Raw genomic sequence first — 12,461 nt, 5'->3', positions numbered from 1 at the left:
GACAAAGACTTGGAGGGGTATAAGAAGAGGACCCCAGACACCTAAACTTTAGATCACTTTGGAACTAAGAAGAAACCTCTGCCAAGGAGAAAGCTGAAAAGGACTGAAGAGGAGAAGACTGCCTGCTTGCTGTTTTGCTTTGCTGCCAAGGAGAGGGGAAGGACTTTGCTGTGTCCCCTTCTTTTGATTCTGATCTCCAAGGGCCTGAGAAGAGCTGGCTCCCTGTTAAGAAGTCCCAGGAACAAAAGGACTTCACCACCAGCTTCCCTGGAACTCTGCTGAGAGAGTTCTGACCTGCCTTGGAGTGCTTGCCCAGTCTGGGGGCCTCAGGAGGTCGTTTTGCTGTGTTTTGGGAGCTGGGAAGCAGAAGCATGAAAAAGAGTAACTGGTACCCAACGCATCATCCGATTGCGTGTCGCAAGAACGAGAGTGCGAGGAAAATTTCATCGCGGCACCATCGCAACACGCAGGGTCCCCGCATCGCCGAGTGCGTCGAGCATCGTCCCGAAGCGTGAAGATTCCTGACATTGCGAGGGTCGTCGCAGAACCAGTTTGCGAGCCGCACCACTGCCGGTGCGTGAAAGTCTCCAGTCATCGGGTGCGTCGACGCAGAGTCCCGTTCCGTGGCGCATCGAGAGTTGCGGCGCCGGAAGGCAACGCTGCGCCATGCATCGCACCACATCGAAGAGTGTCGCATTGAACCTGTGCGTGAAGCTTCCCCCTAAGAAACCTACGCAAGGAAAGCCAAAGTCATCGCATCCTCCCCCTACAGATCGGAGCCGGCGCATCCATCTCTGCTGCGTGAAGCAGGGCTGCTGCAAAGCCTCCCCAGGATCTCAGGAGTATCGCATCGCCTTTGCCATCTTCCTTGTTATAGCTTTTGGGAACCTTATCGCAACTACAGGTACTGTTGGGCACGAAAGTGTCGCATCTTGTGCATTGAGAGTCGCATTGTGCAAGACACTGACTTTTACATCCTGGAGTACTTTCTGCAAACTCTTGAACTATCTTTAAAGTAACCTTTTTGAATTATATGTTGGTTTGTCTGTAGTATTTGGTCTTGTGAAGTTTTTAGTAAAGATACCTTATTTTTCTAAAACTAGTGTGGAGTAAATCTGTGGTGTTTTCACTGTGTTACTGTGAGTGTTGGTACAAATACTTTACACATTGCCTTTGATAGCCTAGACTGCTCAGGCCAAGCTACCTAGAGGGTGAGCAGGGGTTATCTTAACAGTGTATCCCCCTTTCCCTGACTAGAAGCAAGGGTCCCTACTTGGACAGTGGTACCTACGTTGCCAACTAGAGACCCCCAGATCTAACAATATGGATAGAGAATGCCCCACAATATGAAAATTCTGAGCTCAATGAAGTTATTACTTTTATAAATAAGTATATAACATGTACAAACACACAAGATCCAAATATAGAGCCTTTCATACCCCTCCAAAGGTATGGGCATACCAACAATTGCCGGATCAAGCATAAAAGAACATGCAAATATCAGTACCCAAAATATCCCATGCCAGAAACTTATATATTAGAACAATTAGAACTAGACAAAACTAATCAAGAACTCCTTCAACAAATTGAACTAATACATCTAACTATGAACACCCAAGACTTCCAAAGTTATACTTTTGATGAGTTCTTAAATACAATGCAACTAGATTTGAAACAGTATCTTTTATGTATACAGTCAACAATAGGGAAAAAACAATTTTTCTCAAAAGAACACCAGCTGAATGCTTTATAAATAACTACAATACTACAATTTTACAAGCATGGCAAGCAAATATAGATATGCAATACATCTTAGATGCATATGCATGTGCTGTATATATAGTTTCATATATTAGTAACTCTCAACGTGGGATGAACAGAATAATTGCACAAGCTGCAAAAGAAGTATATCACAATCCTAGTATAAAAGATCAACTTAAGCATATAGGTAACAAATTCTTAAACTGTACAGAAATAAGTGCACAAGAAGCCGCCTATCTTATACTTCAAATTCCATTACGGAAAAGTTCTCCCTCTTTTGTATTCATCAATACAAGCCCACCAGAAAAGCGTACATACTTATTAAAAGACATAGAGACTATTAATTTATTGCCAGATACTTCTCATAAAATATAATTTGAAAATCTTATAGTAAAGTACAGCAAACGGCCTGAAAAATTAGATACCTGTACATTAGCTGACTATGCATCTAGGTGTGATGGAAAAAAAAAAAGAAAGGGAAAAAAAGAAACAGACCATGACAATTTCCTCGCAGAAAATAACTTTTATAGCTCAGATGAGGAAGAACTTGAAATTAATATACAAGAAGAAATAATAGAAATTGACTATATAAAACGCAAAAACCCAAAAATAATTTGCTATTGTAGATTTAACAAAAAGAATGACTCTGAAAATTACTATAGAGAATTGATAATGCTTTATTTTCCGTGGAGAGTAAAACATCTAATAATTGGCCACAAAGAAACATATTATGAACGGTATCTAGAAATTAAAAGCACTGTTGACTTTCATCATAATAGATATAATAAAACACTAAAAAACAATGAGACAGAAAACATTACATTAGAACCATTGATTCTACCCCAAACAGATATAGATACAGATGACAACATATATCCTCAAATTCCAGTTAATGAACAATTACTATATGACTTATCATTTGATTTAGGAATTAGAAGTACAAGTATTGAAGAAGCACTAACCAATAATTTAATACCAAATGAACAGTATGACAACATAATGCAAAATCTTACAAATGAACAACTTAACTTTATATATCATCACTTAAATTGGATAAAAACAAAAGAAGAACCCTGCTACACATTTTGTACAGGTGGTGCAGCAGTAGGTAAAAGCTTCCTTATTACAGCGCTTTACCAAACATTACTACGATACTACAATACTAGAGCAGGAGAAAATCCTGACAACATATATGTACTGCTTACAGCTCCTACAGGCAAAGCAGCACATAATATTCATGGTAAAACACTACATAGTACCTTTAAAATACCAGTTTCACAAACACTAACTCATAAACCACTAACTCATGAGAACAGGAGTACACTACAAAATGAGTTAATGCATCTTAAATTGCTAATAATTGATGAGATATCAATGGTAGGAGCTAATTTATTTAATTTCATACATAATAGATTACAAGAAATAAAAATGTCTAATCTCCCATTTGGTGGAATATCTATATTAGCAATTGGAGATTTTTATCAATTAAAGCCAGTTTTTGACACGTACATATTTGAAAACCCTAGGCATTCATACAGACCAGTAAGTACTAATCTATGGCAAGAAAATTTTAAGTTATTTGAGTTAACAAAAATTATGAGACAGCTAAATGACTTGCCGTTTGCTGAACTGCTAAACAGATTAAGAGAAGGGAACCAAAATGATGCAGATATAATACAGATACAAACACGAGAATTAGAACCACCAATAAGCATTAGCAAAACAATACCTTATATTATGCCAACAAACAAAGAAGTTGATAACATTATTAGTGAAATTTTATTACAACACATAATGAACTATCCTGTCTACACAGCAACAGCCATAGATACAGTAGCAGCTGACTTGACTGAAATAGTTAAAAAGAAAATACTAGCTCAGTTACCTACAAACATTATAGTACATATTGCCTTAAAATTAAGATATGATATAACTTCCAATATAAATGTTAATGACGGTTTAACAAATGGTGCTACAGGTATAGTTGAATTTGTAGAAACAATAAATAACACCCCTACTGTAATATGGATTAATTTTGATAAAGAAAATGTTGGTAAAAGTACGAGGCTAGAAAATAAACACATGTATACAACTAACATTTTGCTTCATTGGACACCAATACATGCTATAACACGGCACTTTCAATTTACACAAAAATTTATAACAATTATACGCAAACAATTCCCCCTACGCCAATCATCTGCACGTACTATACACAGAACACAAGGAGAAACAATTGAACCACTTTACATACATTTTAACAATAGCAAAGTACATCATATGCATTATTTAGCTTTAAGCAGAGCCAAATCATTAGCTAACATCTATATTAAAAACTTTCAGCAAGACAAAATAGTTGTACATTCAAAATTACATGAAGAAATGGCCAGATTAAGGAGAGATATGCAATTGCAAATATCAGTCCCTCAATTATGTACCTATAACGAACTGTGTAATATAATTGTACATAATATACGATCACTGCAAAAAAATTACACAGCACTGAAATCAGACACAAATATAACGAATGCTGATATTCTATGCTTAACTGAAATAAATACTACTAGAACATCAGATAGCAATACTTTCTTGATAGAACAGTACCATCTTTTAATATTTGATAAATTCCACCATCACATAACTAAGCATGGAATAGCAATTTATTACCGTAAAAATATTGACTTACTGCCAATATATGAAACACAACACGAAATTGATATTCTACATTTTACTCTACATCTTAAGAATTGCAACTACTTATTTGTAATGCTATACAAACCTCCACATGTACATATACAAACACTTTTCCAAATTTTAAGTAGCATATTAAACTTTTACCCTGATTATAACTACATAATAATGGGTGACTTCAACATAGATTTAACACAACAAACACAAAACACAGCACTACTATTACAATATATGCTAAACGAGTTTCAATGTCAACAAAAAATAACACAATATACAACAGACTACAAGTCAACATTAGATCATATCTATACTAATGTACACTTAACGAACTATGGCATATTAGAGTCATATCATAGTGATCACAAAGCCTTATGGGTAGCAATTTAATAAGCATGTTGTATATATGTGTGTATAGGTGGCTCAGTATCTTTATGTGTCTGGCTTACTATGTGTGTTAGGTAACTCTGTATGTGTGTAAGTCAGTGTCTCTGTATGTGTATGTCTGTAGCTCTGTGTATGTGTGTTGAGAAGTGTGGCTCCATGATTAGAGCGTCAGACCCTGATGCAGAGATCTAGCCCGTGACCAGGGTTCAATTCCCCGCCTCGGCGGGTCTTGGGCTCCAAAATTCCATGGACCTGATAATTCTCGCCTCGGTACCTGTTCCAATCATGGAGTCCCACTCTGAAACTCTGGGCAATAGCTTGCTTAATCTCCACAATGGCACCCACAACGCTAAGGATGCCTGGCCTCCACCTTGGTGGTGCTCAGGAGTGGACGCCTCACAGGGAAAGCCAGGATGGGTTCCACAGCGGTATTCGTACAAGCACCTTGAGACCCTTGCGGGTGAGTAGTGTGCTATACAAATATCAATTTACATTTACATTTACATAGCTCTCTGTGTGTATGGCTGTCTCAGTATGTGTGGCTCTGTATGTGTGTCTGAGTGATACACTTTGTGTGTGTGTGTGTGGCTCTGTCTGTGTGGGTCTGTATGTGTGTGTGGTTGGCTCTCTCTCTATCACTACCTCTCTCACTAACTCACTCGCACTACCTCACTATCTCTCACACTACTTCACTCTCTCTCACTAACTCAATCACTCTCTCTACCTCACTACTCAACTGTCTCTATATTACAGCATCACAATAACACTACATCACTAACTATCTCACTCAGTACCTCAATATCTCTACATACCACACTCTCTCACTACATCACTCTCTAACACAATACCTCACAATTACACTCTCTAACTCAATACCTCACTATCTCACTACATCACTCTATCTATTTCTATCTCACTCTCACTACCTCACTATATCACGACTCACTCTCTGAAACGTACACTACATCACTCACTCACTAACACACTATCTATCTCACTACCTCACAACTTCACTCTCTCTAACACACTACATCACTCTCTCTCTATCTCACTACCTCACTCTCTCAATCTCTCTATCACACTAAATAACTTACACTCTCACTTTCACTAACTCACTCTCTCACTACCTCACAACATCACTCTCTGTTTCTATCTCACTACCTCACAACATTACTCATCCTCACTACATCACTCTTTCAATACCTTACTCTCTCTGTTTCTCACTACCTCACTCTCGTATCTACCTCACTCTCTCTCACTACATAACTCTCTCAAATTAATAAGCATGTTGTATAATTTAATATGTTAGTTTGGGATAAAGTAAATTTTTTCAACAGTTATATCCAAAATGTATACTCACAATTTATTCTCATTTCAGATGATTTTATACAAGAAACTAAGATGGGGAAACAAGAGGAGAGCAAACCGTTTCAGAGGGCTATAAGAGCAAATATTGTAACATGTTCTCAAAAAACACACTACCGAAATGCTAAACAAGAAAACAAAATCTTGTACCACCTTGCACTAGCAGATGAAAGTGGTTCTATTAAAGCCACATGCTATAACGACGATTTTTACAATCAAACCAAACAAGGACATGGAATTATTATAAGGAATTTCCTGGCCAAGAACAATGTTGTTCTATTAACCAAACATACAAAAACATCAAGGATGCTACCTTTAACGCTTCCAAGTGAAATCCTACAAGAAGCAAAAAACATACTAGAGCTACCAGCTCCACCAATATCACCTATTAAAACAATAAGAGAAGCCAAATTACGGACATTAATGACCATATCAGGGACAATATCCAAGGTATTTATATAAGTACAATATCGAGTTACAAAGTTGATAAACATTTAACAGAAACTATTCAATACTCGCACACTCTTCAAACCACTCTCAGCAAAAAAATATCTCAGGACAACACTCTCTATGCACAACACTCTCTTCCCACACTATTCCCACACACTCTCTTCCCCACACTCTCTTCCCCACATTCTCTTCCCCAAACACTCTTCCCCACACCACACTCTTCCCCACACCACTCTCTTCCCCACACCACTCTCTTCCCCACACCACTCTCTTCCCCACACCACTCTCTACCACACAATAGCTCTCCAACACAATCGCTCTCTAACACACTCGCTCTCCAACACACTCGCTCTCCAACACTCTTACAAAAAAACTCTATCCACCACACTCTCGCATCACAAAACTCTATTAAACACTCTCTCTTCAAACACTCTCTGCACCACACTCTCGCATCACAAAACTCTATTAAACACTCTCTCTTCAAACACTCTCTCTGCACCACACTCTTTCTTCACAACTCTATATTCCCCACACTCTCTCTACACCACACTGTCTTCAACACATTCTCTCTCCACCACACTCTCTTTACAACACACTCTCTCTACACCTCACTCTGTGCACCTCACTCTGTCTGCACCTCACTCTGTCTGCACCGCACTCTCTCTGCACCGCACTCTGTCTGCTATACTGACACTATATGTACAATAAAAAATAATAATAATATTTGCTTTATATTTTACAGGAAGAAGAAACTAAAAACATTTTTGTGGCAGGTCAAGAAACAAAATTAAAATCTATTACAGTTATTGACACGACAGACTCTGTTAAAATCACATCGTGGAGAAATGCGACGGAATTCCCAATCACACTTGGAACTTATGTCAAAATGACACACTTGACCGTCCACAAATTTAATAATCAAAAAATGTTAAATACTACTCACAATACACATATAGAAGTAAGTTTTAAAAAAAATTATTTGTGTACCTGTGTGGCTCTATGTGTGGCTTTGTGTGTGTGTAGCTCAATGTATGCGTAGCTCAATGGATGCATGGGTGCCTCTGTGTGTGTTTTTCGGTGTCTCTATATGTGTATGGGTAACTCTCTATGTATATGTGAATGCCTCAGTATGTATGTTGGGTGGCTCTGTATGTGTATATGGGTGACTGTGTATGGCTCTGTATCTGTATGGCTCGGTATATGTGTGTGAGTAACTCTGTATGTGTATATGGGTGCCTCAATGACATAGTGTATGTCTACATCTATGTGACTAGGTCTATATGTCTATGTGGTTGATTCTCGCTCTAAAACTACGTCACTATCTCTCTACCTCTCTCTCTCACTATGTATAAATGTGAATGCCTCATAATGTATGTTGGGTGGCTTTGTATTTGTATGTGGGTGACTTTGTATGTGTGTGGCTCTGTATCTTTATGGCTCCGTATATGTGTGTGAGTAGCTCTGTATGTGTGTATGGGTGCCTCTGTATGTGTAGATCAATGACATTGTGTATGTCTACATCTATGCGACTAGGTCTATATGTCTATTAAGTAGATTCTCTCTCTAAAACTAACTCACTATCTCTCTACCTCTCTCTCACTACCTCACTCTCTCACTACCTCACTCTCTCTCTCTCTCTCTCTCACTATCTCAATCACTCTCTCTCACTAACTCACTCTCTCTCTCTACCTAACTCTATCTACATCACTACACCACTATCTCTATATCACAACATCACTATCTCAATACTTCACTAACTCTCTCTCTCAATACATCATTACATCACTATCTCTCACTACCTCACTCTCTCACAACCTCACTATCTATCTCACTACCTCACTCTCTATGTCACTACGTCACAACATCACTCTCTATCTATCTCACTACCTCACTCTCTCTCTATCTCACTACCTCACTCTATTTCTTTCTATCTCACTCCTTCACTCACTCACTTTCACTACCTCACTCGAAATAAACATCACTCACTCTCTCTAACTCACTCTCTCTCTCAATAAATATCTCTAACTCAATACTCCACTCTATTTATCTCACTACCTGACTATCTTACAACATTTCTCTCTCAAAACATCACTATATCACTCTATCAATACCTCACTCTCTATCTCAATACCTCACAACTTCACTGTCTCCCTCTAAAAAAGTACCTCACTCTCTCTCTATCTCACTACCTCCCTCTCTCTCTTTATATCTATCACTTTCTATGTCACTTAACATCTATACTACTCCAATAACTAAATATAATGAAAATGCACACTATATGCCTCTATTAACAATTATGTTTTACTTTGCAGATAATAGAACCACCTTTGGAAAAAATTACTATTACAATATATGGAATTGAAAATACCATGCAGGACAAAAGTACCATAACGGTACAAATACAAGACACTGACCTTTTTGAATCCATGGACATCGAAAATACTATTGTAATGGACTACCTCAATATACCAACAGACGTAGAAGACTTTGCAGAAGCTCTCATGCAGCACTTGCCAACAACTTTACATGTTATATTTAGAAATGGATGCATTCTAGAAATAGTCGCTTAATCTTACAAAAACATCATTAGAACATAACACAAATGTAAACTTTAAATAATGTTTACCAATGTATATAATAATTCTAATTAATAAAACATGTTAAACACTTTTCATTACTCATTATTTACAAGAAATAAAAATGTATTTCTTCTTCAAAACTATAAATTCATATATACATATATATGCATAAACTCAAACAGTATAAATACATATTACCAAATATGTGTCTCACTACCTCACTCTCTCTCTCAAATACACTAAGTCAATTACACTCACTCTTTCACTACCTCACTCTATCTCACTACTTCACTACATCACTCTCTGTTTCTATCTTAATACCTCACAACATCCCTCACTACCTCACTCTCTCTTTCACTACCTCAATCTTTCTCTATCTCACAACATCACTCACTGTTTCTATCTCACTACGTCAGAAAATACCTCACTCACTAACTCACTCTTTCACTACCTCACTCTATCTACCTCACTCTCTCTCACTACCTCACTCTATTTCAATACCTCACTCTCTCTCTCTATCTCACTACCTCACCCTCTCTCTGCTAATGCAATAGGTATCACATATGCAAAAAAACCTAATGCCAATAGAAATGACAATGCCATTTATTTAGGGGTACAAAAATCATAAAAAAATAATGAGCAATACCAAGAGCTCTACCTAGAATATTGCCGAGACCATTGCATTGTAAATTCTTGTTAGTCATGCATCTCAGGATGGCAGAAATAGCAAAAGCCTTTAGATAAGGTTCGGCCCTTCGTGGCCGTTCGAGAACGGGCGTGTGGCAGAGAAGGAAAAGGGCTCTGTCTCTCTTCCTTCTTGCCCAGGGAAGACAAGGACAGTGCCTGTTTCCGCTCTGCCGCTGGCAGCTGCCTCCATCTCTCTCACGTCTTCCCCTTATTGCCTCTTTTTCTGTCTTCTCAGTTGCTGAAAACCGTGACTTCAAAAACGGCTCTTACCCTCTCTTTCCTTTATTTGTTCCCCTGTGAAATGGATCCAAAAAAGAAAGAAGCCCTTTTTCTGCCAATGTCTGTAATGTATTGAAGACCCTTCTCAAAGAATGTTGTAGTTCTTTATTTGTACGCTGAAGATAAACTGCGGGTACCAAGGGCCCAGGAGCACAAAAACCGATAGCGATCAAACAGGCACAACAGAGATCCGAACTAGAACATGAAGGGAATCAATAGCCTTACTAATACCAATTTACTTAACAATAGACCTAACAGAGAAGAAATACTGACATAGCATGCCACAATGTATTTTTCTGATATCATACGGTGAGAGGAGGTGCTCCTCTCGAATATCGGGGAGGGATGCTTCCTTGTTCCATGAGGATACAAAGTATTGACGGTTGTAGAGGAGCTAGTTTAGTTTCACATACTGTCCGAGCTGTATCACCCTCCTATTTTCCAGGACCTTAGTGAGAAAAGGAAGCTTGAACCTGTACCTGTAATTTCAAAGGACCTTTTTCTTTAGAAGAGGTGAATGACAGTATGCTTTGGAAGGAGTGGGGGCACAACTGGTGTGTGGAATAAAGCATTTGAAATGTTTGTTGTATCAAAGTCAATGAAAGGGAGGAGGCACTCTGTTGACCATGGTTCCATAGGTGAATTAGATGCTTTTATTTTGACAGACAGGCTTAGCATCTCAAAGGTCTCTGGTGGTTCAAAGGGGGTGAATGTAGTAGGGACGGTTTGTAGGTTCTGGTGGGCAGGATAACATTTACTGATCTCATTTTGAAAATGGATTGCCACGTCCAGGAGTTCCTACAGGAATTTGGGATTGTGGATGTGTGAGGTAGACTACTGAGACAATGGGATAGAACATAAGGGTTGATGGAGACACAAGATACTATGTATTCAAACAGCGAATGATAGTGCAGTTCAGGTTAGTGGCATTGGTTAGGGCAGGGGTACTCACAAACTTTCTCTTGGGGGTCAAATTTACAGTGTGGTTTGTGGCCGAGGGCCGCACCTTGGCGGGGTCATTGGGGGAGGGGGCGGGCTAGAGCAACAAAACAAAACTGTGACCATGAGGTGGAACACAGGTCCCTGCAGCAGACGCCTTCGTCCACTGAGCCACCGGACCTGGCATACACATATCTCTCTCTCGCCCTCTCTCTATCTCCCTCCCTCCCTCCTCCGTCTCCCTCCCTCCTCCGTCTCCCTCCGTCCTCCGTCTCCCTCTGTCCTCCGTCTCCCTCCCTCTCCCTCCGTCTCCCTCCCTCCTCCATCTCCCTCCCTCCTCCATCTCCCTCCCTCCTCCGTCTCCCTCCCTCCTCCGTCTCCCTCCCTCTCTCCCTCTATCCGTCTCTCTCCCTCTCTGTCTCTCTCCGTCTCCCTCCCTCTCTGTCTCCCTCTCTCTCTGTCTCCCTCCCTCTCTGTCTCCCTCCCTCTCTCTCCATCTCCCTCCCTCTCTCCCTCTCCTTCCCTCTCCGTCTCTCTCCGTCTCACTCCGTCCTCCGTCTCCCTCCCTCTCTCCCTCTATCCGTCTCTCTCCCTCTCTGTCTCTCTCTGTCTCCCCCTCTCTGTCTCCCTCTCTCTCTGTCTCCCTCCCTCTCTGTCTCCCTCCCTCTCTCGCCATCTCCCTCCCTCTCTCCATCTCCTTCCATCTCCGTCTCTCTCCGTCTCACTCCGTCCTCCGTCTCCCTCCGTCCTCTGTCCTCCGTCTCCCTCCCTCCTCCGTCTCCCTCTCTGTCTCACTCCCTCCCTCTCTGTGTCTCTCCCTCCCTCCCGTCTCCCTCCCTCTCCCCGTCTCCCTCTCTCTCCCCATCTCCCTCTCTCTCCCCGTCTCCCTCTCTCTCTGTCGCCCTCCCTCTCCGTCTCCCTCTCCGTCTGTCTCTTTGCCTCTCTGTCTGTCTCTGCCTCTATCTGTCTGTCCCTGTCTCTGCCTATCTGTCTCTGTCTGTCCCTGTCTCTGTTAGTCTCTATCTCTATCTGTCTCTGTCTGTTTCTGTCTCTCCCTACTGCCCTCTGTCACCTCTGTCACCCTCTGTCCCCTTACCCGACTCTCACACCCTGCTGTTATCTTGTCATTCTTTGTCACCTCTCCCCCCCCCCGCCCCTCCCCTTCCGCTTGTGTGGCAGCTGAGGCAGCTTCCCTTCCAGGGCACACACACAGCCCCACCCTAGTACTTCACAGGTCTTTAAGAGACCATTTGCATGATAACGAGGCTTTGTTGTATTTCACCTCTTAGCGCCCCAGCAGCTCCACTCGGACTATTGCTTGAATCC

At 40.6% G+C, this 12,461-nt stretch overlaps 1 protein-coding gene across 1 annotated transcript; it reads left to right on the top strand.

Annotated features, from left to right (window-relative positions):
* The first annotated feature begins 4,631 nt into the window (after positions 1 to 4,631).
* On the top strand, positions 4,632 to 9,320 carry LOC146869967 (uncharacterized). The gene is made up of 3 exons (XM_085654841.1): positions 4,632 to 6,651; positions 7,394 to 7,609; positions 8,964 to 9,320. Exons 1-3 carry the CDS (start codon positions 6,139 to 6,141, stop codon positions 9,219 to 9,221), a joined length of 987 nt encoding a protein of 328 aa, XP_085510967.1. The 5' UTR covers positions 4,632 to 6,138; the 3' UTR covers positions 9,222 to 9,320.
* Positions 9,321 to 12,461: the final 3,141 nt, after the last annotated feature.

The sequence above is a fragment of the Triturus cristatus genome, chromosome 1_1 (genome assembly GCF_964204655.1).
Source record: "Triturus cristatus chromosome 1_1, aTriCri1.1, whole genome shotgun sequence".
NCBI classification, from domain to species: Eukaryota; Metazoa; Chordata; class Amphibia; order Caudata; family Salamandridae; genus Triturus; species Triturus cristatus.
This window is presented reverse-complemented; position numbering and strand designations above follow the sequence as displayed.

Excerpts from the sequence above, each read along its gene's own strand:
- LOC146869967 (XM_085654841.1), top strand. The coding sequence starts at position 6,139 with ATGTTAGTTTGGGATAAAGTAAATTTTTTCAACAGTTATATCCAAAAT. Across the intron at positions 6,652-7,393 it reads TATCAGGGACAATATCCAAG|GAAGAAGAAACTAAAAACAT; the intron begins GTATTTATATAA and ends TATATTTTACAG. Across the intron at positions 7,610-8,963 it reads CTCACAATACACATATAGAA|ATAATAGAACCACCTTTGGA; the intron begins GTAAGTTTTAAA and ends TTTACTTTGCAG.